We start from the raw sequence: 27962 nt of genomic DNA on the forward strand, positions 1-27962 counted from the left end.
ATATTTCCAGCAAGCAAAAAGTTTGAATTAACCGAATTTGTGCAGTGAGGCGGTTTGAATTAAGCAGCATTAAAATAGATTGAAAACATAGTGGGCCAACCATAAATTTAAGATTTGTTTGAAGTAACCAAAAGTTTGAATTATCAAGAGTCTTGCAGTTCTAGCTTTCCCTGAGAGAGAGGGGGCACCTCTTTTCTGGACAGTTGCACGGGAGTACAAAGGCTCTCTGGGCAGTGCATCTTTTCTTCTTGAGAGACGAGGGGAAGGCCAGGGGGGGGGGGCACATTTGCAACATCCCAAAGGAGCTTATGGCAACAGCTGCGCCCCTGAAAAGAAGGGATTAGTTGCAACAGGTGCAGGCTCTTCGCCACCACGTGCTGCGCTGGTGAAGAGCACATTTTCCTCTCTTATTTCGAAACATGACTGAGTGGCGTCGTCTGGTGGCTCAGGAAGAACTACTCGCAAGATGGTGACCATATAACTGCCACCTTAAGCAGCTATGCAAATCTCTCTGGAAAAGGTGAACCACGCACCTGCAAGTCAAGAAGATACGGGGGAAGCCCATGACAAAGATGCTTGGTAGAGGGAAGCAGTCTTGATAAAAAAAACTCTTTTAAAAAAGGGGGGGCCTGTGTCATGACTAAGAGTTCTGAAGTGGAAGAACTAGAAATGTGGAAAATGTTCAAATGGGCTCGAGCACATGCTTGGGGCGTGACACAAGCCGCGAGAAAGCATTGTCGAGGTGGGCAGTGGGAGAAGGTCATCTTGCCAGCTACGCACTGGTGACGGAAGAGACGGGCATTCATGGTGATGCGGGTGTCCCGGAGGTGTGGCCAATGACTCGCAGTGTATGAGAAAGGCCCCTCAGGGATGCAAGCAAGCACGCGGGATGACTATGGCATATTCCTGATGCCACCCCTTCTGGAGCAAGCTGGCACCACCTCCAATGACGGTCCTCAGGAAACCAAGTCAATATGACAATATTGACAATATGATTAGTGGTGGACGAATAAAAGCCCTCTGCAGGGCAACTTGACATGGTGGTACACATCAGGAAAATTCCAGCTTCAAAAAAATTTGATGCCAACCTGCATTTCGGTCGTCACACAATGTGTCTTTTAAGGTGCCACTCGTGATGCTAACGACCACTAGAAAGAATTTGCCATGCTAATGCCACCCAAACACAGTGTGCTAGGGAAGGCCACAACCTACAACATGGTTTTACACTTAGACAACACCCAAAGGAGATTCTGTGCCAATCAGCTTCGCTCGTCACCCCCCTTCACAAAGTGGAATGGTCCCGAGTTTTAAATGCAAAGCATTTCTTAGCGAACCTTAGGCACTTTGAGCATTTCTATCTATGTATCTATGTATCTATCTATCTCGCTGCCTACGTCTGGGTGCTCTCGTGATCGCCTCCTTAACTTGGTGTAGACCGAAATTGGCATGGGAATATGGCTGTCGGGTCGTGACATGAATAACGTGAAAATCCTGTCGCGTACGTTGTCAAACCCTTTCATCCAGACGTGTGTGGCACATACCCGTTTACGACGGGCCGTGGTCAGGGGCGTAGCCAAGGGGGGGGTTGGGGGGGTTCAACCCCCCCCCGAAATTTTTCAGTTTTGCTTGCGTATATATACACGCACACATACAAACGCACGTACGAACATACATAAAGTATGGTTGAACCCCCCCCGAAAAAAATTTCTGGCTACGCCCCTGGCCGTGGTGTACGGGTATGCGCACAGGTGATTGACAGTTTATATCTACCCAGGAACTGCGAGAACAGACAGTGGTAATTTAAATTAGAGATCGTTAATAAGAACAATAATGCCATTCGCTCTGAGGGTATTCTAAATAAATAAATAAAAATCGACATCGACAGCGTTGACCTGACGAATGCAGAGAATAAAAATTAAGATCCCAGCAGAAATTGAACCCAAGCATTCTGCATGGCAGTCAGCTATACTACCACAGAACCACGCCAGGTCTAGAAACTGCTTTGGAAAAACAGCATAATATCGGTGCAATGTCAGTTGTGGTTGTGGTGCTGGCTATCTAATTTTACAAGAAAGCAATAAACACTATATATGTACTCCTAGGATACAGGCTTCATATCAGATTAACGTCTCTGGTTCCAGCGTTGGCTCCACTTTTATGGCAGTCATTACATTACATTTGTATTCCCATGATTCAGCATGATATATTGAAGCATTGCTCGACCTCGGAGGAACACATTAACGGAAGTTACATATGATATTCACGTGACTGCACCATAAAGTGCGCTCCGTTTCGATAATACTGACCTATGTACTCTAACATGAGTGCTGACGTTACGTCACACCATAAGTTACCCTTTAAATGCCAGCGTTGTCGACGTGCCTGGTAAGACCACGATGTGCACAAGGCCACTACACTTACAAAAACACGTCGATCCACCTCGTAACGCTTCGCTCAAAGCCATAAAATACAGCATAGAAGTACTCGCTGACTGCTTCGAATGAAACCAGTTTCCACAAGGCGTGGAACCTGCCCATTTTTTTTTCTTTTGTCTTCATACAATGTTATGGCATGGCACTTCATCTCTGTTAACACTGCACTCTGCAGACTGCCCATGTGAATGAATTTTGAAGCAAACAATTGCTGCCAGCTCTCCACTGAAATGCTAGTGCACAAAAATGCGGAGCTTTTGAAGGAGGGTGCATAAAAATCATTTTGGGCACCACCAGGCATTGCGCTAATAGTCACTGGCAGTGGAACTGTGCAATACCCCTGTCACAAGAGCAAACTCAAGTGCAATTTGATCGAGTGCACCAACTGTCACTTTGTCAGCAGGCTGCTATGTGACAAAGAGAAGCGTACCTTGGAAATGATGATAATGGCAATTGGTAATTCAGGAGCGCACCATAAATTTCTTATATCAGGCAATATTTACTACGTAATGATGTGTTACAGTTATAATAAGCCTTTGCAATACACTTTCGATGCAACCACGGTGGATGTGGATATTACACAGCACGTGCTTTAGTATGCCCTTGGTGGCTGTGGCCATAACCTGCCCGAGAATGATGTCAGTAAGGCAGTTCTTTCTTGTACTATCGCACCTTTTAATACGGGACAATATTCCTAATAAAGATGATGGTTTAAAAGCACTACGAACTCAGCTTTTGATATCAGTTCATTTTTGAGTGCATGCGGCTGAGGATACATCGTTTATGCAGTGAAGTGAGTTCCGCAAATGCACTTACTAGTAAATACATTGTGCAGCGAGCGTCACTAAACATCCCATATAAGATCATGTGAATGACAAGAGCAGTGAAGTGCACTTAAGTTTTCCCATGTGACAGGGGTGTTACACTGAGGCTTTTGATATCAAGCACTCAGTTTACCATCTCATTTGGTGAACGTATGCATAGAACACATTAATGACACTTTTCGAACTCGGCACCTTGGAGTGGTCGACAATCCAGTCACGCAGGTTGCGCTCCATGAGGTAGTAGGCCTTGATGTATGCCTCGACAAGCTCCTTGTCTGGCAGGGGCTGGCAGTGCTCCCGCAGCTTCTCCACTTTGCTCACAAACTGCTGGTGGTCTAGCTGCATCTGTGCACGGCCTTCGGGAGTGCAGCGCTTGGCCTGGGAGAAGCTGCGACAACACGAGGTTGCCTGTTTTATCTAAAGCCCTTAGTACTTGCCTATAGCTTCAATAAAGTGCATTGGGCTAAACATTTCATTTAAGAAGTAACATCATACTCGCTGAACAAGCAAGGAAGTTTACTAGAGGCTAATGTAATGAAATTTCGTATTGGGTCACATGGCTACAAATGCATGCAATATACCAGGTGCTTTTTTCCCATGAGAAATCCTTTAGAAAAACGTCGTATATAGTACTTTGACATTCTTGCAAATAGGTTTCTGTGGCTATCCCAACATCAGCAACAAGAGGTATCTCTGTGATAACTTTTCTAATGACTTTGAACATACTAGTTAAAGTGTTAATCGTTTACTTTAAGGCACACGTAATTGCACCATGGAAGCCATGTGAGCTTTGCTGGAATCCGAAGACCAGTACGACTTCTATCCACCCACAGTCATAGGGAGTCATAGGGCCCACTTTTGTGAAACGGTAAGCTGGAATGAAAACATATTTTACAGCTGACTTCAAAACTGTATATCTCGAAAGTGGTGCTAGTGTCGAGATTTATGACAAGCAAACGTGATTCCAGTACAGGGGTGCTATTTTGGAGCGATGCCTTTTCCAATGCTATGCCTTTTGCATTTGCTTATTGCTGAGATTGACATTCTGCCCGTCAGTGTGGCCAGTGAGCAAGTGTGAAAAGCATAAAAGGCCTTGACATCAAAAAAGGCATTGCTTGGCAACAGCAGGGCAGGCCTAATGCGCTTCAGTTTAACGATAGTTGAAAATTGGTGCAGCTGAACCCATTTACAGTGAACGCGAAAGTGCTGAGAAAAGTAGTCATTATTAGGGATGGATGAATAGTAAATTTGAGGCTCAAAGTGAATAGTAACATTGTCAAATAATTTCTAATCAAATCGTTCAAATAGTATATATCCCATTAAAAGGGTGTAAATTTGAGCTTGTTGGCTTGGCTTCATAGCAGGGAACAGCGCAGAAACACGAGACAAGAGAGGCACCAAGTCCTGTCACCTCTCTTGTCTCGTGTTTCTGCGCTGTTCCCTGCTATGAAGTATATATCCCATATTTCAAAAATGAGAATTTTTGTCCTGACCCAACTAACTTGCAGAATATTTTTAAGAATAGGGGATATTCATAATGCTGGTGCTCCGGCAACACTGGGCGCGTTCATGGCCTCTCCTTATGGAGATGCCATGGAGAGGCTGAGCCGCAGTTATTGGCGAAGCTTTCGGACCAAGAAAACGCGGTTATTTCTTTCGTCATCCAGCGCCAAATGGTCAGTGGACCTCACTGTGCTGCCACAAATCGACAAGAACTCAATATTGGGGCTCTGCACACCAACGTTTATAGAACCAGGTCAGTTGCAAAACTAAGCGATGTTGCGCGGCGCCGCCGCCATCAGCGACAGATGTGGCGCTGCTGTCGCATCAGGATTCACTCGCTCCACTCTCTACAGCCGGCGTTGCGGCGCATCAGTATCCGTGGAGGCTGCTTAATTCTGCGTGAGCAGTTTTGCGCTTTGTATTGTGCTTCGGATGTGCTGCGTGTCTTCACCATGCCGACATGTGTTCCCGGCTGTACGAGCGGTTACAGGAATTCTGTGGGAAAACTGTAGCGCAAAACAACACAAGGACCGACAAAGAACACGGGGCGTATTCTTTGTCGGTCCTTGTGTTGTACTGTGCTACAATTTTCCCACAGAAGTCATGAACCAACTAGCCCAAGAAAACGTTTTGCTAGGTTACAGGAAATCCGAGACACCATGACATTCCTTTTGGGCGTAGGGTTCTTCAATGAAGGGAGTCGGGAAGGGAGGTGGGTGGGGGGGGGGAGGGGGGTATTGTTTCTTTATTGTTTCGGCCTCTTCAGCTGGCTACGTGCTGTTCGAAACACTTCCTCCTGCTGGAGAATGTACCCGTAAAAGTTGTCGCGCTGCGCACAGAAGTACAGTTAACCAAAGCCCTTCGCAGCCAGCGCTGTACCACCGCAACATTGCTTCGTGCGTGGTATTCGTGAGATCTTCGTGTTCTGGAGCGTGACGCGCGGTGTCGGGTGTGCGTTGGATCACAAAAATCTCTAACTGGACAGTCCGAAATAAATCCTGGACATATAGCTGTCCCGACAGGGACGGCTCGGGACGCTGTATGAAAAGTCGCGACAGTCCCACGAAATTCGAGACAGTTCGTAACCTGTTTGTGCCCCGCGTGACCCCGACCAGCGAGCGGCGTGGAATCGCGCCATTTCTCGATCGTGAGGACAAGAAAGTGTCCGACGTATCACGTGTATGTGATATGCACTTTCATGAGGAAGATATCCTGAAGACTTTCGCTCACATGGTCTATGGTAAGAATTAAGGCTGCAATCGCCAGCGGAAAAGAGCCTCGTCGAAGGATGCGCCCCAAAGATCCTTGATTTGAGTGATCCTAAAAATTGTGCGGTAAATAATTTTTTACAATTAATTTGAGCTCTTTTGATAAGGTTTAATGCCTGAGACTGTAAATAAGTTGTGCCGTTTGTGTGCATCACACCATACATGCAATATCTGAAAAATTGTTTCTCTGCATTGCGTGCGTAAAATAAATACAATTTTTCTTTATGTAGCAGGACTGAAATTGTGGCGTGCAGTACACACACGGCGATTTTACCACTCAATAACTGCAAGTAACTACAGCCGCGATACATAGTGAAAACTCCTCACTTCAAAAAAGTTAAAGTGAAGAATTATTGGAAAGAAAACAGCGCAAAAAAAAAAGACGGAGCACCAGAAAAAAGGATTACACAAACAACCGCGCTGACTTGCAACAAAGGTTTATTCGTTAACACCGCGCAATACTTGCACAGTCCAAAACGAAAAGACAGAAGTACCAACACGCCGAAGCATCCACTATAGCTAAAGAATTTACGCTACGGGAATGCGGCATATACCGTAAAAACCCGCATATAGCTCGGACCCGCATATAGTCCGGGGTGTAATTCGGGGATAGCAAACGTGAGAAAAAAAGTTTTCACCCGAATATAGTCCGAGGAAAATGGAAAAAATGCATTTATTGGCATTTCATTCATCGTCGTCGTCGGACGCACTCTCTTCCGAAGCTCCCTTGTCGGAAATGTTCTCCCACAGCACATCATCCTCAGTGCCATCAAGCGCGTTGGAGATGGAGCACTTTTTGAAGGCGCGGCAAACGAGCGCCTCTGGAATGCAGGCCCAAGCCTCGACTATCCACGAGCAGAGCATCGCTGGCGAGGCCCGTTTCAGCCGTCCGGCAGGGGTCACTTCTGGTTCTCCGGACCTCATCCACTCCACGTACAGGCGCTTGACATGGTCCTTAAATGGCTTATTAAGGCACACATCAAGCGGCTGCAGCTGTGATGTCATCCCTCCCGGGATGACGACGAGCTCGGTGCGGGAGTCGCGCAGCAGTCGCTTTACGGAGTCGGCCAGGTGACACCGAAACGCGTCGAGCACAAGCATCGAAGGGAGCCCCAGCAGTGCTCCGGGCCGTCGACACCACACGGACTTTATCCAGTCAAGGACTAACGATTCGTCCATCCACCCCTTGTCCTGGCAGCGGACGACGACATTTTTCGGGAACTTCTCCCCCTTCGGCAGCGTCTTTCGTTTGAACACCACGTAGGGTGGCAGCTTGCGACCGTCAGCCGTGCAGGATAACATTACAGTCACCCGCGTTTTTTCGTTTCCAGTCGACCGCACGATAACTTGCCTGGAGCCTTTTTGATGCACCGTCAGCGCCGAGGGCATATCCAGGTAGACCGGCGTCTGATCCGCGTTGTCGATCTGGCCCAGCTGAAAGGGGACTGCCTTTCGCAACGCAATTATGTACCTTTGAAAAGCCACAAGGTGCTCTTCGTAGCTCTCTGGTAGCTTCTGGGAGATCAACGTACGCCGACGTAGGGAGAACCCAGCGCGGCGCATGAAGCGAGACACCCAATGCTTGCTCGCTTTGAAATCCTCCGGCTGAATGCCTTTGTCTTGAGCGATCTCCCTTGCCTTCGCTTGTAGCAGCTCGATGTTGACAGCGAGATGTGCAGCTCGCTGCTCCCGCACAAAGTCTGTGAGTTCTCGTTCCACGTCAGGAAATGCTCCATTTTTTGGTCCGCGGAAACTTTTTCGCTGGCCGCTGCATGCAAAGAGGGCTTCCTTCTGCTTCCGCCAACCGCGAATGCTCCGCTCGTTGACTCCGTACTGCCGCTCCGCGGCACAGTTGCCGATGGTTTCGGCAGCAGCGATAACTTTTCTTTTAAAAGCAGCAGAGTACTGCCTGCGCGGTCCTGACATGGCGTAAAATCACAGGAGCAAAATCGAGGCCGTCGTTATGGGCACCAAGTTGAAGCAAAGGCCACTGACCAACTGACCAGTTAAGACCACTGATCTCCACTAGGAGGAGCTGGATAGCGTATCTAGCACGCGGGCGTGAAGCTACCGGAAACCGCCGTTTTTGTCCCGGAAGAGAGCTTTTCTCTTCTTTTTTAAAGAAATACGTGCCTGTAGCGCAGTAAACTGTACGAATCGACCGAAAAATTCGTCAGGGAAGACATTTCACGCGTAAGTACCTCAAAGTTGCATTACTTTTTACGCGTTTTGTACGTTGCAGCACTCCGCCGTATTCGGATGGTGTCGGCACGGCGTCTGTCATCTTTCGTGTAGCGTTCGTCGGCGTCTAAAGTGAGGCGTAATCGCAGAGTTTGAAAAAATAAAAAGAAAAACGATCATAACAACAGCTGCAACCCGAGAATATTTGAATTGCGCGACTCAGACGGACAGAAGACGCCAGCTTCCGGGACAAACAGGGGACCTTCCGGTGGCTTCACAAGCGCCCGCCTCGCAGAGCGGGGATGCGCCGTCCAGCCTTTTTAATGGAGGTCAGTGGTTAAGACTAACGCCGCTAACACTACCTAGCGCAGAAGCGCGCAGACAGCTGATGATGATGATAGCACCGCGCTATGCCGAAACCGAAACTGAATTTGGGCCGAAAATTCTTGGGACCCGCATATAGTACGGGGCCGAAATTTCGCACCCTAAAATCTAGAAAAAAACCCCGGGCTATACGCGGGTTTTTACGGTAGTTAATTCCTTATAGGGTAATAGACCGATTCATACGTTACGCTATCAAGCATCAGTTATCGTGGGCAGTCTAGAAAGCCATAGCTTAACTGACTTTACCTTTCCGCTGCTAAATATTACTCAGTTTTACGTTGCAGCGGCAGCGCAACGGAAAATCTCGATAATCACAGTGAGTGAGTAAACAATGGTGCCCTTTCTGAACGGCTGCCGCGGCGTCTTGCCACGCAGACTACGTGTTTTTGTCTGCTAGCGGAAGCTTGTTGCGCCGCCAGCGCCACCAAACCGGAAGCTGCCCCGGCGCCGCGCGACGGGTTGGCTGACGCGGGGAGTTTTGCAACTTACGTGGTTCTATAAACGTTGCTGCGCACTTAAAAACTCATCATCCGAACGGCAGCTGCAAGAGGCGCACCGCTTCGCAAAGCCGAACTACTATTCTCTAGCGGCGTGCACTTCCAATCTGAAGAAGGCGTTCAAGAAAAGTGTTTGTGCAGAGGACGTGTGACTGACAAACTTCTAAGGTAACCTTGCACTGCAATACATCTCCATTCTATTTACCACTGTGATTTCATACGCGCGTCAGAAACACTTGTCAGATTTGAACACCACATTGTTTCTGCGTGACCTGCGCAATGCTGCACTGCTTTCCTAGGCTCATTTCTTTAGACACAGGTATGCCTACACCCTCCGCAGTAGCATGTGTTGTAGTTTTTTAGAAATAAACAAGGCATGGACATGTGCAAGAGCGGTGCGCCGCAACCCAAACAAAAATACTGATCGCACATTTCAACTGTATACAAAGACAGCGGCCCAAGTAATGCTCTTTTGCTGCACACTGGTTGTTTATAATGTTTTGTGGTCGTAATCTATCGCGCAGATATAGTATTGTCGTTCTAGTTTTCTTGAACGCTATACGTGTGCGTTCATCGAAATATCTTTTTAAAATATTGCGCTCTTTGCTTTCGCGTGGCTCATAACTGTGCCTCCTTGGTTATGCGCGGTGGCACGCGAGGGACCGCGATCAGAAGAAAGAAGAGTGCAATGATCTACCTAGGGTGCTTCGATGTGTACGGCTCCTCCGCTACAGTGCAGAGACACTGCCTTTGTGGGCGGTGTCTCTACTTGGCCATATTGATTCAAAGGTTCCCATTCGCTGGCACTGCCTGGCATGCAGCGATGGAACACTTTCAGTAAAATGCGCGAAAATTTGGCTAATTTTATCCATTCTGATGGTAGGGCTTGCTTATATATTGTTAGTAAGCAATAGGTTGGGCATTTAATATTAAACACGAAGCATTTCATGTCAAACCAAAAGCACTTTGAGTGTATATATTTATCTGACTGGCCGACTAGGTCTTCGTGCTCTCATGGCCGTTTGATTAACTTGATGTGTACCAAAATTTGTATGGTATGACACGAGCGTACGACGAACATAACTGACTGGGCATAACACAAAAAACATGTCACGCATGTCATGCACATCATGACATACATGGCCAGGTCATGGTGCTCTAGACATTGAAGGGTTTTGGCGGGACCTGGTGTTGTGGTTAGCTTCGCGATAGCATGGCTGAGCTTTGCATTGTTTTGGCGGGAACATGGTTTTGTCAGTGATGCTTTGGTCAGGTCAATATGGATGAGCTTAATCCGTGCTCATCTGAATTGGCTTAATCTGGCTATACTCAGTCATAAAACTGGCTATGCAAACTCAACTTACTCAAAATTGACTTGTTCAGGATTACATTATTCTGGATTAGCTTATTCTGGAATGGCCTAATGTGGCCATACTAAATCATCTAAATGGCTAGGCATTCGATCCCGCGACCTTCGGGTCAGCAGTCGAGCGCCATAACCACTAGACCACCGTGTTGTGTCGTGTGACCCCTGGTGCCATGCTGAGACACCAGTGCTGTTGTGCTTTCTATTCATGCTACTGGGGGGAGCTGGGTCTCTGCCATGCCTCTGTGCTACCACCAATCCGGCGTGGTCATGCCGGTCATGTGACCCGTGCCTCGCTGACCAATAGCCTTTCCTCTCTCTCCTTAAAACCGCCTGCAATAAACGCGGGAGAGCAGTCTCCCGTCAGTCTCGCCGAAGCTTGGTCTCTGCGTCGTCACTCCGCGCGCCCTCCCGTCGTTCGGCCTCTCCGTCGGCCCGCCGCGGGTTACGCCGCGCTCCTGCCCTACACAACACACCGTGGCGGGGCTCCTCTATAGCAGCTTCACACAATGACTATGCTGTGCAGCTATAGCGAGGCACGTATTTAATTCATGCATGAACTTGTCCACCAGCATGTTTACGGCGAGCGATCAAAATGCACAGTCATACGCTGTGACAAGTCAAGAACTAATCTCTGATATCTTGGTACTGTTTATCGGATGGCAGTGGTCGTGTTTCACTGGCGCCTCAAACTTTTTTTCTTTGTTAGCTGTTACAAGGGAAGCAAGACATCCACATCCGCTGGCCTTTCGCATGTGAACCAGTACACAGTGGCACAAAGCAGTGTGTCGTAACGGTCAAAGAACTGATCTTATAACTTAAACATTAACGTGTTTGCAGCACCGTTCCCGCTCTAGCCACCGCACTCCACCTGGCACTTTAGAACCAATATGGCTCCCCACGAAGAAGCGGCGGAGTGGGCCAAAGGGTGTCTTCAGCCTGGAAGAGGAGACGCTGGCATCGAGGCACCCCAGATCTACCTCGAGTTACTGTATAAAGGTAGCGTATACAGTAACTCTAGATCTACCTAGAGTCACTAGAAAATTTCAGAGTACTGCAAAGGTAGGCTGCACGTGGGCAACACTGGGTGGCGGCGGCCATTATCCTTCCGATCGGCGGAACTGCAATATGTGTGTGTTTCTTCAAGAGGATATTAGAAGTGATTTTATGAATAGACTGCGCAGTAAGTAGTGTAATTAATGAAATGTGCGGCGAATGTTGACATGTGCTCGCGAACCATTCATGGCTTCATCGGTCTCTTTTCGTGGCACGGCCGGGTGTGCTCGCTAGGTCCGGAGCTGTAAACATAGTTGCATTAGCTCTCTGACTTCATGCGAGATGCCACTTATTTCGACACTTGCTGAATCTTGACTGTTTGCGCTACCCCTGCAGTCGGTGTTGATGTTCATTTCATAGCGCACTCGAGAACATTATCGAACAAGAACATTGAACATCAATTGCGTTCTTTGACTGATCGCTGACGCATACCTTGCTTGCGTACCACGCTTGCTGTTCAACTGGGTGTTATGTGGAATAGAAGTGGTGTGTGTATGGTATGTGGAAGTTGAGTGTGACGTATTTATGTCTCGGTTTGGAACGCCAGCAGCTGAACGCATGGGCGAATCGGCGTGCGGTAGGTAAGGTGCATCTTATTTGGCGAATACATTGTCATTTCCTAACAGATACATAGAAAATAGGCCGCCAAAAACATCACTACTTAGTTGTTTCATTTCCTATTTTTTGTCTCCCACATTCCCAACTTTGCAGTGCACTTGCAAATATTTTGCTGCATTTCGACAAACAATTTTTTTTTTTGTTGACGTTGCATGCATGTAAACAGCTGGGGTTCAGTTTCTGCACTGCTTTTAATGTCAACATTTTTTTCATAATGCACTCCTATTAAAACTTCCTCGGCACAGTGCGTTATGTTTTTTTGATCAGAAATAGCACATCCTGGAAATATTTACAGCGCATGCTACTGCAACACAGTATGTATATAGACCTAGGGCTCGCATGAAATCGATTCCCTCAATGCGTAGAATCTGCCGATTTTTTTTTTTTTTGCTGTGACCATTTCTCAGCCACTAAACAGTTTTGTAAGAGTACGCTTGGTGCAATGCAGCATTAGCAACATTCTTTTTCCAGAAAACTTAAAAAATGCACTTAATAACATTGCCTTACACCAAGTTTATCAACAGAGTTCCACGCGTCTGTCTTGTGCAATGGCAAATGATCATGCCACAATTGCCTTCAAGGTATTAAATCTTCGATTTCGCTCTCATGCGTGACACACTTATAACTCGAAAGGCATGCACAATCTGTTCCAACAGATCGAGATATAAACAGCCAAGCGAATAGAAAGGTTTGTAGTTTTCAATATTGCTGAGCATGGCGAACCGAAAAGGTGAAATTGATGAGGGTGGCAATTTGGGCTTGTTGGTATAATTGATGATAGCGCAGGCTAAGGACAAGGACAAAATAAAGACACATTCGACACCACACAGTGCTAACTTTCAACAACTGTTTTATTACTCACTGATCCCGCTAGTGTATATACTCTCACAACGTCTTTCTTTTATCCTTGTCCTTAGCCTGCGCTACCATCAATTATGATGAAAAGGTGAAGTATCCTGTTGCATGAGAGCTTTTCCAGCAAAGTATGTGTAGTTCACTGCAGAAATGAGGGTTCTTCGAGGGGGGTGAATTCATTCCGGCCAACTATGCAGCCACGTAAAACGACTCTCTTTGATGTTAATTTTTCCCACACGGAATGCAAAAATAAACGAGATTCCCAGGTTGCGTTCAGTTGCTGGTGAGCTACTCTCTGGCATCTGAATTATGCATTTAAAAAAGCGACGAAGTACTTCTAGACACCGTGGTACACTGCTAAATGTCCGGCCACGCTCTGCATTTAACGCGCTTGCACCCGAAGCACTTGGAAGGGGTATGGAGGCGAGAGGTCACGTGATGTGAGTAAGCCAATCGGGGCGGCAACGGCACGCGGAAAACAGATGTGATACTCTGAAAATTTTCCTGTGACTCTAGATCTACCTAGAGTTACTTTATATGTTACCTTTAAGTAGCAGAGTTGCGCATAGGACTGGCTAGCAACCACAGCTATGCGGGAAGTCGCACTCCGTTTTTGCAGGCAACATGCCTACCGTGTCACCGATCAACATGTCTGGTGCGTTGAAGACAGGCAATAAACATTGGCTGTAGAAGACAAGTGTTAATTCAGCTCGCTGCAGCGGCAACGTCGAAAAATACAGAAATTGCACCGAGTGTCAGCTTCTCTGCAATGCACGTTTGCTAGCGGCGTTTGGAAAACAGATGTGCAACTCTGCTACCTAAAGGTGGCATATACAATAACTCTAGACCTATTGAACAAACAGCTCCATATACTGGATGACTCCGTAACTCTTCGTTACGTGTTCGCAGCGCACGCTGACCGAAGAAAGCAACAGAAAAGTAAAAGGGGAGGGAGGGATAAGGGGGTGCATAGCGAAGGGCAGATGTGGCATGCGGACTATGTGCTTCGGCGCACACTGCCTTGCGAAGCTTGCACATAGATGCCTGTTGGAATCTTTGTGCTAATCGAGTCTCGTGTGGTGGCACTGATTTACCACGGACGCGCGCAGCAGCATATGCGGCACTGCCTACACGCGATTATATACGTAAATCATTGCTTTTGTCGATCTGCAACACAGCAAGCTACTGTTGATCAATCATGCTCTCTCGCGCATGTGCGACGTCAGCAATCTCTTTTAAAATGCATATATCGTAATATCTTGTTCTGCAAGTCTAGCTCATGTTGCAGGTGAGCAACTAAACTGCATGGATGAAGGAAAGCAGATTACTCTTAAGGGCTCGTTTTTCTTTGTTAGACACAATATTAATGAGAACTAACAGACAATAATGCCAAGGAAAGCATAGGAGATGTTATTTGTAATAATTGGGATATAAATATGAAGAAAGTAAAGTGGACGAAAAGATAACTTGCCGCCGGCAGGGACAGAACCTGCGACCTTCGAATAACGCGTCCGATGCTCTACCACTGAGCTACGGCGGCGGTCATCCCCCCGTCCACTTTATAGGGTATATATGTGGATTTAAACCAAGGAGTGCTAGTCAGCGCCGATCGCAGCCATGGCTGTGAGTGTGGAACACTCTTTTTTCTGCCTTTTGGCGTCACATAGCACGTAATTTTTTTACAAGCTGACAGCTGACCAATAATACCTCACATACTACCTGAAGGCATCAAGTCTGCCAGAACGAGTCCCTTGCTATGAATGAAGGAAAGAAGATGGCTTTTGAGGGTTTGTCTTCCTTTCTTAAACACAATATTAATGAGAACTAACAGACAATAATGCCAAGGAAAGCGTAGGAGATGTTATTTGTAATAATTGGGATATAAATGTGAAGAAAGTAAAGTGGACGAAAAGATAACCTGCCGCCTGCGACCTTTTGGCGTGATGCCAAAAGGCAGAAAAAAGAGTGTCCCACACTCGCTGCCATGGCTGCGATCGGTGCTAACACTCCTTGGTTTAAATGCACATATATACCCCATAAAGTGGACAGGGGGAAGACCACCGCCATAGCTCAGTGGTATAGCATCGGACGCATTATTCGAAGGTCGCAGGTTCTGTCCCTGCCGGCGTCAAGTTATCTTTTCGTCCACATTACTTTCTTCACATTTATATCCCAATTATTACAAATAACATCTCCTGTGCTTTCCTTGGCATTACTGTCTGTCAGTTCTCATTAAATTGCACGGAGAAACATGAACTGAAGTTGAAGAGCGCTTTTGCGAACGTCGGTCATTTCTGAACCAAAGCACAGTGCCGATGTTGTTGACGAAGCAAGTTTGCGTAGGTACATTCTTGTTCTTCGTTCAAGTAACTGATAAATTCGATTAAAGATAGTGTTTGTTACCTTGTTCCCGACATTTTCAGGGCTCCCACGTTGCCTGAACAGTGCACAAAGCATTGGGAAGCCATCCCAGAATGAAGATAGAAAACCAGTAGCTAGCAGCTGAAAGGCTGCGATACGCGATTGGTTTTGTTTTCACGCCCAACGAAAGATGGCGAATTGAGCTCATGGGATTGTCGACAGATGGCGCTGTACATTTTTGAAGCACCCAGTGATCCGGACTAGGAGAAGGTCCCTACCTCTCTTCTTCTCTGAGTGGTTTCCTTCTCATGTTCTTCTTTTTTTGCTTGTTCTTTTTATTTCTTTTCATTTCTAATTGAAGGCTAGGATGCAAAATTTTTTTTGCGGCCACCCGATGCAAAAGGAAAGCCAATGTTTTATCATAATCATCATCCCCTATTGGAACTAGGCATATTCGAGTGTCCCTTTTTTGGTTCGAAGTGAAGTGGAAACAAACTCAAATAGGGGCAGGATTTGAATTGTAATAGGGCACAAGTGGTAAATTACGTTACATTTTAAAATTTGCTATACTTAGCGTATATAAGCCCTTATAACACACTTTTAAGCTTAAAAACAATTAATCGAGGGGCAGGTAATATTCACATTTTAACCTCAAAGTGTGACTTTGTGGCAGTGTGGATTTCCTTTGAATAGGTGGTTTCACGGCATCGCAGTATTACGCTGCAGTGAAACCACCTTTACAGGGGGGGGGGGTTACAAGTGGCCAATGATACGTCTATCCATCCATTTCCAACGTTATGAATAATTTAAATGCGTGTTGAAGAAAGGAATCACATCTTGACCAATGCGAAGCATGTGTACTTTCACCCAAAGCTCCAGGTCCAGGAAATGCCACCAAGAGCTGAGGCAGCCGAGCAAGATGCAAGGGCTCCTGGCTACCAAGTGGGGCCATACCCCAGCTTTGACCTTTTCTTTATCCAATAAAAAAATGTGGAAGATATAGGGAAGAGAAGGCAGTCGCTTCTTTTCTCTACACCTTCATCTGTTTCTGCAATGACGTTTTTTTTTGCATGAATCGATATCGACTCAATCAGTCCATTCTTCTTATGCAGCTCCTGCTACCAGTCTGCTGCATAAGTAACGGAGCATACAGGATATTTCAAGACATGTGTCTGCAAATCTCTAAACATAAGGCAAATACAATGCTTGCTACCTTTATAATGAGTTTTCCGATGGAGCGCCAGGAGGTTGTCTGGCACCTACTACAAACACACTCATTCCTGTGTCCACAAATTTATGCACGTATATACCCCGACACGACTGACCCGAATTGCTCGCACTGTGGGTCAATAGCCACACTTCGTCACATTCTCTGGGACTGCAGGGAGGACACCCCCTCTCCTGGCCACTCCCTCGCCCGAGGGGTGGGAGGAGGTTTTGACCTCCACCAGCTCAGCTCCGGGCCACACAGAGGGCAGAGGAGGCGGCCACCAGGTTCAGCCTGGCGGATCATCTACCTCCATAAAGTCTGACAGCAATAAAGTTGTGTTCTCTCTCTCAATGGTGGCAGACATCTTAAGATGACTACAGACAGTGATTACTGTACTAACTATACAATTTAATTAATTATCTCTTTAATTAGAGGATACAGGTGGCCGGGTCAAATGGCAGACTTCCTGCAAAGAGCCCATTGCCGCAGTGAGATTCTTCAAAAGCGGCCGCTGGTAATTTCTGCGAAGTAATGAAACCCAACCAAGTTCACTAGTGCAACAGAAGTGCTGAAGAGCACAAATGCCGTACCCTAGCAGACGATTAGAATGATGCCACTCTTTCCAACAACGTTTACAGTGGCATTTGTTCTGCATTCGTTAACATATGTGCACCATGCGTGCCAATATGGTCGGCATATGCACGAAGCGGAGGGCATCAATGGTTGATATAACAATTTCTCGCTCAATCTGAAAGTCTTGGTAGAGTATGGCGACTGCACCCTTCAGTGTTTCAGTTTCAGTTTTGCTGGTCAAAATGGTCTGATTTCATCACTCCGCAAAAGTTACCAGCAGCTTCTTATAGGAAATCTCAAAGTGGCAATCAGCATTTCCCAGGAATGACTTCAACTAGCACATCTTAACAGTCTGCCTGCCTCCTCTAATTAAAAACGTTAACTTACTTTCTATAATTTCTGCCCTAATTAATGCCTCTAGCCATCTTAAGATGTCTGCCATCACGGACAGAGCAATGGCCAAAGTAGCAAGCAAATGCTACAGTTCCCATACTTTCAGAATTTTCAGACATCTCTTGAAACACCTGGCATAGCCTACTTATCAACGTACCAGAATGGTATCCCAACACAAGAACTACTCATAGCTTTAACGAGGTAATAGAACCTAGTGGTGTTAAAGCTAGCAGACAAAGCAGAACCACGACAAGGTTGTACCCTTCTATGAAGGTCCGATGGGCGATGCGAATGGCATGCTCCCAGAGAATGTCTGTGGCCTCAGGTGGTAGAGGGATCTGCTTGGATACTTCCGAGAGGCGCATCAGGAACAGCTGCAACTCCTGCAAGGGATCACGGCCTCACTAAGACTCCATACATGAACATGCTTAATAATAGCTTATGGGGTTTTACATGCCAAAACTATGATACAGTCGAACACGGATATATCGAACCCACCTATATCGAATTTTCGGCTATATCGAACTCGCAAATTATCCCCTTGAAAATCGTTTGTAAAAGTATAGAAATTCGCAAGTTTACATCGAACGGTATTTTTTACCAGCCATTGGATATATCGAACGCCGTGTGAGCTGGAAGGTGTGCTTCGGCACTCGCTGCACACCGCAACCTTCGTGGCACCGTGCCTCCGCTGACACCCGAAATGCCCGAAAAACGTGAGGGCAAGAGGGCTCGGACTGTACTCCTGTTGGGCGCGTTCTCCAACTTGCGGAACGGCTTTTTTTTTCTTTTTTTTTCTATCTCTATCTCTTTCTTATGCTTTCTCCGCGTTGCTGTCGGCTCGGACAGCAGGAATGAAGGAGCCGGTGGCCTCCTCCTATTCGCCTTTTCTTTTTCTTTTTTTTTTGTTGCTGTTTTGTGAGTTTTGATCAGCCAACCACAGCTCGCGCCTTTTGTACATCGCTGCTGAGCTCGCAGGTAGCCCGGGTAGCCATTGCCGCCATCGCGACTGATTGCGAGCGCTTTGTTGGTGGAGTTCACTTCCGTGAGTTGTCACATACCACTGCATTCCTCTTTTGCGTGCGTGATGTGCAAAGGCGCTACAGACTGCTTGAATTTTCTACTTCTCGTGTAGCAATGGCCAGCGTCAAGAAGCGCAAGAACACAGTGGCCAACTACTTCTGGAAGGCAGGCTTCGTGACGGCGGAACTTGTGGAAACCCGTGAAGACGGCAACGAAGAGCACATAGACGACGCGTTTCGCAAGTTGTCGTCCCTCTTCCCGGCTGCTGTGAGCAGTAGGTGTCAATATGTCATTTCAAACACAAAAATCAACTTAGCCAAAAAACTAGCAGCCTACTTACAGTAATCTCTCATTACAACGAAGTCACCAGGACGGCGAAAAAATTCTTTAAAAGCGGTATATCAATATAAGTGACCACTGTAAAAATGCTAAAGCAGTTGAGCTTTAGCCACAACTGCGACGAAGTCAAAACGGAATGTATTCAGTGAGGCAAAACTTTTATCAGGTGCCAAAAAGGCCACGAGCTTTGGCTGTTTCAAGTTCCTGCTGCGTGCGAGCAACCCCTGTCTGCGTGTCTCTTGTGTTTGTTCTGCTGCGCTTCCTAAGATGCACAACTTCCCCTGCTCCAATTTGATCAAACATTGCATGAGGCCGTGGTAACCGCCCATGCATTCAATTTTATTTTGCAGCAGGCGTAGGTACTCCAGCGTCTGCACCATAGTTGGCTCTCAAGTGGCTCTTCATCCGCCGCCTCTTTGTCCTCGTCGGGACCACCAATGGTGTCAATTATCTCTGCATCCGTCACTGGGGCGGCCACGGGAGCAGCAGAGTCAGCCATCAGGAACGTCTCGAAGTCACCTTCTACCTCTTGGCCAGTAATTTTATGAACGGCTTTGTACAGACTGCCGCAAGTCTGGCCATCGTCTGGGTCGCCGACGACGGTGCGGGAAAAGCCGGCGTGCGCAAAGCAGTTGGCGACCTTCGAAGGTGCGAGTTCTTTCCATGAAAAGTTCAGCAAATAGATCAAACCAAGCAAATGAATGTTGTATTTATTGCTAGCGTCACACGCTGTGAGCATGCTCTGCAAGAGAGCCTTGTGGTACAGCTTCCGGTAGTCTCAACGATGCCCTAATCCATCGGATGCAGTACTGTGGTTGTGTTTGCAGGCAAAAATCCTAAAGTGATCGGTCGCCTTGAGATTGTCGACCTGCCAGTGGCTCGGACAATTATCAATCAATTAAAAGCACTTGCCAATTCTTTGCGTCGAACCGCATCCATAAGGTGCACGTAGTCTTCAAAAACAGCAGCAGTCATTGATGCTTGCTTGTTACTTATACAGATGCATTCCTTGGGAACAGTTGCATTTCGGAAGCACTGTGGCTTCTCAGCCTTCCCCAGTATCAACAATGGAAGCTTGTCCTCGCCTGTTGCATTGGCACCAAACAGCACTGTGACACGCTCCTTGCTCTGTTTTCCTCCGAATGAAGATCGGTAGCATCTTGTAGAAAAATGCAGCCTCATCTAGGTTGTAGATGACTTTGTCCTTATACTTTTCAAGTAGAGTCTGGAGCCGACGTTGGCACCATACGTCTACAGTGTCGCGATTCACGGCCGTGTTTTCGCCAACGATTGACTTCGAAGTCACGCCGTGTCGTTTCTTGAACTGTTCAAGCCAACCATTGCTGCACTTAAAATCTTTATGGCCCATTTGGAGGCGTCCATGACATTCACAAATGCCTGGGAACAAAATGCAATGACCCTAGCACACATTTGGACCATTTGTCTAAAGTCGGATGGCGCATTTCAGTGATAGAAGTGCTCTTTTGGAGCGCTAAAAATTTGCTCGAGCGCACCCTATGGAATGCTACGGCGCAAGTCAGCATGCGGTCTTTTGGCCACTTTTCGGCATCCAAGAGACCGCGGTTTTCTGGCGTCAAAGAGTACCAGGAAAACTTTATTTTCGTGTGAGTTCTATCCTGGGGACACCAGCGATGTGATTACAACTGAAATTAATGGTTTGCGCATGCTGCACCATGGAATTTGACAGCTCCCATTCGATCCGCAATAAGCAGCTGGGAGCACTCGCTCGGTACCCATTACTAGGCAGTCATTGGTTGTGGGTGTGGCACTTTTGGGGCCTGTTCGGTGCCTGCATGAGACCAGTTCGTCGGCAACATTAATTTGACACTGCATGCGCAAAAGAGTTGCCGCCGCCTTCGCTGGCCACTTAGTTCTAAGCGGGTCAAGCTCTTTGTGCGCTTCGAGTAATGTGGCTTAATACGCATGCATTTTGGTCGGGACCAGAAGAAATTTCGAATAAAGTGATTTTGTTATACTGAGGAATTTGTGTATTTAAAAACAGCAAAAGAAAAAAAGATATGTTGCAAACGATAGTGATCTGTTTGCAAGTGCCAATGTGCACAACACACTTGGTCATCAGCCAAACACACGATTCACTGCCATAACTGTAAAAAAATAACAACATGCCCCTTTTAATAGCGAAGCTGTTCCTAATGGACCCTTTGGCATTGCTGTTATGCAACTTGGCATGCAGTCTCCCGAACAAGCAGATATAGCTTGAGCATTAGCTTGTCTGAGTTTTTTAATTAAGACACAAGTAAAAAAATAAAACAGCAATTTAACGATGAAACTTTATGTGACAAGCGCCAATGAAGTGCACAAAGAAAAGTCTCCAATAAGAAATCAAATATTCAATGAAACAGTAGTTGCACTGATGACAAAGCAAAATTACTCTAGAGCGGCTGCACATAAAATGACAAATCCATGCCAAAAACATTCCTTTTAGGTGGGGGTGGTACGTGAGAAAAAAGTAAAAATTTTGCACTTGGCTGGCTAAACACAGGTAGTGGTTAGCAAATGACTATTTGTAGTAAAAGGCAGGTGCACAAAAAGCGTACACAAGACTAACGTTATGGACATGCCACGAATGTGGTCAGTGGTTGGCCAGTCAAAAGCAAAACTTCTTTCCATGGCAGTCTAGTTGATTACGCGCAGAGTAATCGCGATTCCGGCTCAACCAGAGCGAGCCACGTACCCGGACAAGGACGTCCACATAGTAGCTGTGCTGAGACATAATCTCGTGGACGTCCCAACGAGCACGCTCCATAAGCGAGAGAACCTGGTCGTAGCCAATGGCACGAGCCGTCACTGTCATGTACGTCGGCTGCCGCAGCTCAGTCGACAGGGACGCCGTCTGCAACAAATTTCAACTACCTCTCAGTCCCAAATGTGGGAAAAGACAGTTGAGAAATCCTGCAATGCAAAACTGCATCCACGTCAGATGGTTGGCGCAGTACATCAGTTAAGGTGTACAACAAGCAACAGTAGAGTAAGACAACACCTTCTAAAGCAGACAGTGTGAATTCTCTCAGGCAAGCAGTTAATGTTTATAATCTTCTATAGGTTCAATATACTTCTGTCAACCTGAGCGTATCCAGTACAAACTTATTTCCGAGATATCTTCACATGTTTGCCTAAAAGATATTTTATGAAGTGACATAACCTTTAGATGACATAACAGTAATGCCCAACGTGAGGACCATTTTATTCGTATAAAAAGTGCGGAAAGCTCTGGAGCCAAGTACAGGTTTTACAGCACTGCTATGATGATGTCCTGTGGAAGTGAAACTAACAAATACTTTGCAAACAGGGTCCTTATGAGGGCTGAACCCCTTTACAGGAGGCAAGTGATCTGACAGACAACTGGAGACACCATTTACTCACCTGGCTGACCACCCCGTCTCTCCCAATAATCGGAGTTATTTTGCAACAGACACTGGATGCACTGGCTGTGAAGGAGAACTTAGTGTTCAATACTGGTCAACACAGACATTGTAACATTAGAGGCAGCATCATTGGCTGCGAGCTGCTGTTGCATCCATTGTGGGAACCAAGGAGAATGACACACTCGTGCACTCTATCTAGTATTTACTATAACTTCGGCAAATGCATAGTGGATCATTCAGCTATGAAACAGTGATGGCAGGTCCCTGCAATGGAAACATGATGTACAGAAGCCCTTCAACTTCAGCAAGGGTACCAATAAAAAGCACATGCAAGAGGCAACTGTGCGGAAAAAAACACACCAAGTGCACTGCGAGATCTCTCGTTTATGCATCTCACTACCACACAGCATCGCAGAGGTTATGGTGTTTTCAAGCCCACAGGTATACGTGGCAGACACCAGTGCTCCCTTAATGACAAATCTAAAGTAGACTCCCAATAATTCAAAGTTTCGGTTAATTCAAACAAATTAAAAATTTTTGGTTCACCGACCAAGTTTTCAATGCACTATTTTAAAGCCGGCTCGGTTTATTTGAACTGCCCCATTGCGTGAATTCAGCTACTTCATATTTTTTGCTCGTCTGTTCATGAAAATATCTGCTGCCTTTGTCACTTCTAGCTCAACATTTGGGCATTTATACTGCTAACACTCGCATATAAAGTGAATTTCCTGCCTACAAAGTGGCCAAATCGTGTGCACAAACAAATGTATGTTGACCAAGGAAGAGAAAAAAAGATGGTTGATCCCTCCGTCATAGGAATTGGAATAACACGAAAGTAAAGCGTGCCCTTACAGAAGTAACTGAATGTTTACTGTACCTTGATATGAGAGAGTTTGCACAATGTATATTGATGTATGGCAGCTATAGCACCGTTTAACATGAATGCACCCACTTTGATGATTGGTGGTACATCTCCATCCCGAGGACTAACGTCCATGTTAAATGGATGGGTTCGATGCCCAAACGGGTTCGATGCCCGTTGACGGTAGCTTTTTTTCTTTGCCATCTGATTGTGTATATTTTTTTGACGTCATTTCCGTGACGGAAATACGTCACTGAAGTCTTGGTGGACCCCGGCATAAAACACTTTCGTAATAAAAAGTAATCCAGAAAGGTAAGGGCTGTTCCACCTGAGCCACTTTCGCTGCAGTACACGGGTGTCATGTGAAAACAAGCACCAAGATGGCTTCCAGCCGTCACGGGAGACGGCACATTTTTTCCCCCAATTTCACACGCATACACGCGCTATATAATAACCAGTACCAGTACACTGCTGATGTCTAAGAACATTACTGGCAGTCATGCAGAGCTGTCTATATTGTTGCAGCTGACCTGAGTCATGTCTATGAGAACTTCCGATAATTCAAACACAATGCTGAGGGACCTTCGAGTTTAAATTATTGAGAGCCCGCTGTACGTGGCAAATGCAAGCACAGTGATCAGCTGCATCTTTACTGGCTCAAACAAGCACGGCATTAAGACAACTTCCAGGAAAGTCAGGAAATTGCCAAGCAGTGTGGAAAATTTGTGGTAGAAAAAACATGAATTGTCCACAAAGCAAATCACGTAATAATAAAACAAATGGTATACTATAATGAGCCCTTTACAACAGGCTGTAACCTTCGTTTCTACTTAATGTAGTCGTAGGGGGCTTACATCTAATTAACGATTGTAAAATAACAGCACAAAAACGACGGACGAACACACAGAAACAAACGAGCGTCCGTCATTTTTTGCACTGTTATTTTACGATCATGAACAACCAACTAGCCCCACTTACCGCCATTGTGAAGTTCATATAATTAAGGGTTGACCAGAAAATGATAACATGGTACCCTACTTATAAAACATCCCTTATTAGAAGCAAAAAAATCTTTATATGTCCCTTTTATAAAGGGACTCAACTGCATTACTACTGCTAGATATCGCAGTCATTTCGTTATTTGTAAAAAATGAAAAACTATCCTATAGACTTTATGCAAAATCTGCTTATGCAAATGCTTATGCAAATCTACAGGGTAGCCAGCCGGTCTGAGAACTGGCTAACCTCCCTGTCTTTCCGTTTTTCTTCTTCTTTGCTTCCGTCTGGCAGCTGTTGCATGTATTTCCGCCATGTTCGAGGCTGAGCATGCTCCGTGTGTGCATGTATGGAACATCATTTGGCGGATGATTGGAGCCACAATGCCTACATACTTTTGCGGAAATCGGTAGCGGAAATCAGGATGCTAAAACAAAAGCGTGCAGAAAAGTTACCTCCGTGTTGCTGTATTTACTCGCTGCCGACTAGAAGCAGCACAGCGTCCGGCTACTGCTTACAACTAATGCCGCGTTGACATTCTAGGAACGTTTTATTCGCTACACAGAAAAGAGAATGACAACGTGCATTAGCTTCGATCTCAATGGTGGCAGGCACACATACGACTCGGTCGCAAGCTTCATTCTCAATGTGTTTTACCCGCAATAACTGTCAAAGAAGCGACTAGGAAATGTCAGCAACACGGACAGGTCCTTACACACTTGTGTGGCATTTTTATGCACCAACTGATTGCAAACCCGTTCTACGGAATCCTGCAAGGTGGCGGAAGGGTTATGAGAGGAAAATAGACAGCCACCCGTTTGTAGCCACAAGGAAATCCATACGGATTTCTCAGACAGAAAGCTGCTTAGTTGCAGAAAAATTTGTCCTGGTCCCCAAACCAGGATGAATTTTTCTGAAATAAAGAAGCTCTTTCTGAGAAATCTGTATGAATTTCCTTGTGGCTTCGTGCTACGAACGGCCTATTGTCCATTTCCCTCGCACCGACTGATTACTTAAAAAGCAGATACAAGCGAGTAGTTACAGCCGTGACGGCAGTATGACTCTGACACATGCCTCCAACATAGCATCACGTCGATAGCTTTGCAAAACTTCTGACAAATGGCAGCATTTTTGCATAAGGCCTATAAAGCAAGAAACTTGTCAAGTGTTCATGTAGTCTTGTTGCCTTCCCTTGTGTCTGTGTTTGCATGTCTTGCCTTATTTTATGTTGAATCCTTATGAACTAGCTCAACTTTCTGTCACTCTAGCAATACAAGTTCACATTGAGTCAAAGCTTACCTGGAGGTGTGCCTGGACGCAGGATCGCTTGCTGCTGGGCAGCAAGGCTTCCAAGTGTGGTGCCAGAAACACAAACTGCTCGGCCAGGAACTGCCTGCAAGTACACAGCTCGCCATTCACTAGAGTTGTACACAAGTTTCTTTTCACAGTTATAGCACCATGTGTTTTCTTTCAAATATATGCTTTGTCATGTCAAAATTCAAGGAACGCTAGTGCAAGCTACTTTAGCGCGATGAATAACTCACTGCAGACTCAAGTTTTAAAGAGACACTAAAGGCCAATATAAAGTTGACGTGGACTTTTAAAATACCATTCCAGAAACCTTGTAGTGCTTGTTTTGTGCGAAGGAAATGCTTAGTTCGAAAGAAAATCACATTTTAGTGGTCTGCATACCGTTAGTGCAATTCAAACTGCCCGCCTCTGAAGGACTCATGACGTAAGCATTCCCCAAAGCTGCCTTCAGCGGGTGCTACAGCAGCACTTTCCATTCTCTGGCAACTTTGTGCCTGCACCAAAAACACATGCAACAATACTTCCTGCTATGCTTGTTTTCGTATACGGTTAAAACTTTATCTAACAAAACCCGATTTTACCAAGTTCCTAATCTAATGAAGAAATTTTTGATTTCCCAGCATGTATACATACAGTTCAATGTTGTCATCAATCCAAATTAGAGGAAAGTGGCTACCAAACCCAATTTAACAAAGTTTTTCTGAAACAGATTAGTAAAAGAGCGCTGCGGCACAGGCGACTTTTTCGTCAAGTGTCTGTCCTAACACTATTGTGTTAAAACATTAAGGTGCCATAGACACGGCCCTAGCTTTATTTTAACGAGGCAGCACACCCGTGCCCAGGCACATAACAATGGACTCTGCAGTTGTTAGCGCTTTCATGTACTAAATGGTGATTGATTTCATTATTGCATGGTTTATGCGACAGATAGCACTGATCGTCGTCTTGCAAATTTCTTGCTCAGACAGCTCATATGATCACTACATTCGTTCAGCATGTCGCTGCATATTGGTAGCCAGTCATAACTTCCCGAGACCACCTACCTGCCGTGCATCGCCTGTATGTCCAGGCTGCCCTCACAAGTTTTTTTATATCCCCTTCAGGTGCGAATTATGATGGACTGTGTGAAAATGCATCAAACTCACGCAACAAAATTGCAAGGTGCTCAATATTAGACCCCAAGAAAGAAAATGAGATAATATGCTGTTTTGTGCGAGTTTGAGTCATTAATTATGATTAGCATGCAATTAAATATCTAATTATTTTGCAATCAGTGAGGCTTAATTCTTGCATAAAAAGAACCAAATGTTAGGCTCAAAATGAATGCCCAGTTTGTTTTTTCGTTTCGAGCAAAGAAAAATAATACTCTTGACATTGGTCCCGGCACGTCAAACGATCGTCGAACATAGTAGTGTCTCCAGCAATGTGATCATCTGCAGCAATAAGCAGCCCAATGAAGTTAAATGAGTGCTACTTGTCCACTCACGAAGCCTGTACAAATGTGCACACCGTTTCCATCCATCTGAAGAAATACACGGTACACACCGCCGCTGAAGCGCATATGCACAGACGTGGGTTGGCGGCAAAACAATGTCGTGGTAGCTTTTGGCTGTCGCCATGTTACAATTTTAGATGTCGGAGGACCAAAGAATGCCTTTCTTGATTTTACAAACTTCCCGATTTAACTAAATAATTCGAGCATGGTCATCACTTTGTTAAATCGAGTTTCAATTGTACTTTGCTGGCTGCTGCTGTTTGCATTGTAATGCAATGTTTCCCGTGGACGAAATATTTCCTACGAGGCACTTGATACTCGTGCACTGCTGTGTATTGTAAGGAAGCCGCATGCGATCTGGGCATCAGTGTCGGAGTACGGAGGGCCCATGTGTGTGTGCGTGTATACATTTGTACCGACGTTTGGTGAGGTTCTGTTTATGCCATTGGTGCGCCACGCCACCAAACTGCAACACAATCGATCCATGTACAGTGGAATCTCGGTGATACAAACCCTACTGATACGAAATTCGATCCGATACGCATTCGTAAAATTCCCTGGCCAACTTTCATTGAGTCCAATGGGCCAAAAAATGGGATGTTCCGAACAACTTTCTGTGTTGTGACAGGTGATGCCGACTTGGGTACCAACACCGTCGAGTGATGGCCGACAGCAGCGTGCTCCGGAAGCTCCAGAAATATACGCAGCCAGCGCACATGGAGTCGAAACTGTGCTTATTGTTTGCCACAACTGCTGTGGAATATGGTAACAAAGGAGCTGAAAGTATACATGCATCCAACACTACAGACAAAACAGTGGTAGGCATGATCATAGCAATGATGCAATTCTGAAGGCACGTGAGCGGCCAGCGCAATCAGTGCACACAGTTTGCAAACCTAACTACCATTTGCTGTGTGGGAATTCAGGCAACCGCACTAGTTGCTCAACACCGTTTTCCCTTGAAGAATTCTCGCATCACTCTCCTCCTGACCGGACGGGTGGCAGTTG

The 27962-nt window shown here is 46.0% G+C and overlaps 1 protein-coding gene across 2 annotated transcripts in view; it reads right to left on the reverse strand.

Annotated features, from left to right (window-relative positions):
• Nucleotides 1-27962, reverse strand: part of LOC119386472 (syndetin) — a 212124-nt gene that overhangs the window by 4698 nt on the left and 179464 nt on the right. For both annotated transcript variants that reach the window (XM_049413147.1, XM_037653754.2), the window contains 4 exons: nucleotides 25448-25541; nucleotides 21600-21758; nucleotides 17783-17904; nucleotides 3449-3644 (listed from right to left, as the gene is read on the reverse strand). In XM_049413147.1, coding sequence (XP_049269104.1) covers nucleotides 3449-3644; nucleotides 17783-17904; nucleotides 21600-21758; nucleotides 25448-25541 — 571 coding nt within the window. The remainder of the gene's footprint in view (nucleotides 1-3448; nucleotides 3645-17782; nucleotides 17905-21599; nucleotides 21759-25447; nucleotides 25542-27962) is intronic.

This window comes from Rhipicephalus sanguineus, chromosome 3 (assembly GCF_013339695.2).
Source record: "Rhipicephalus sanguineus isolate Rsan-2018 chromosome 3, BIME_Rsan_1.4, whole genome shotgun sequence".
NCBI classification, from domain to species: Eukaryota; Metazoa; Arthropoda; class Arachnida; order Ixodida; family Ixodidae; genus Rhipicephalus; species Rhipicephalus sanguineus.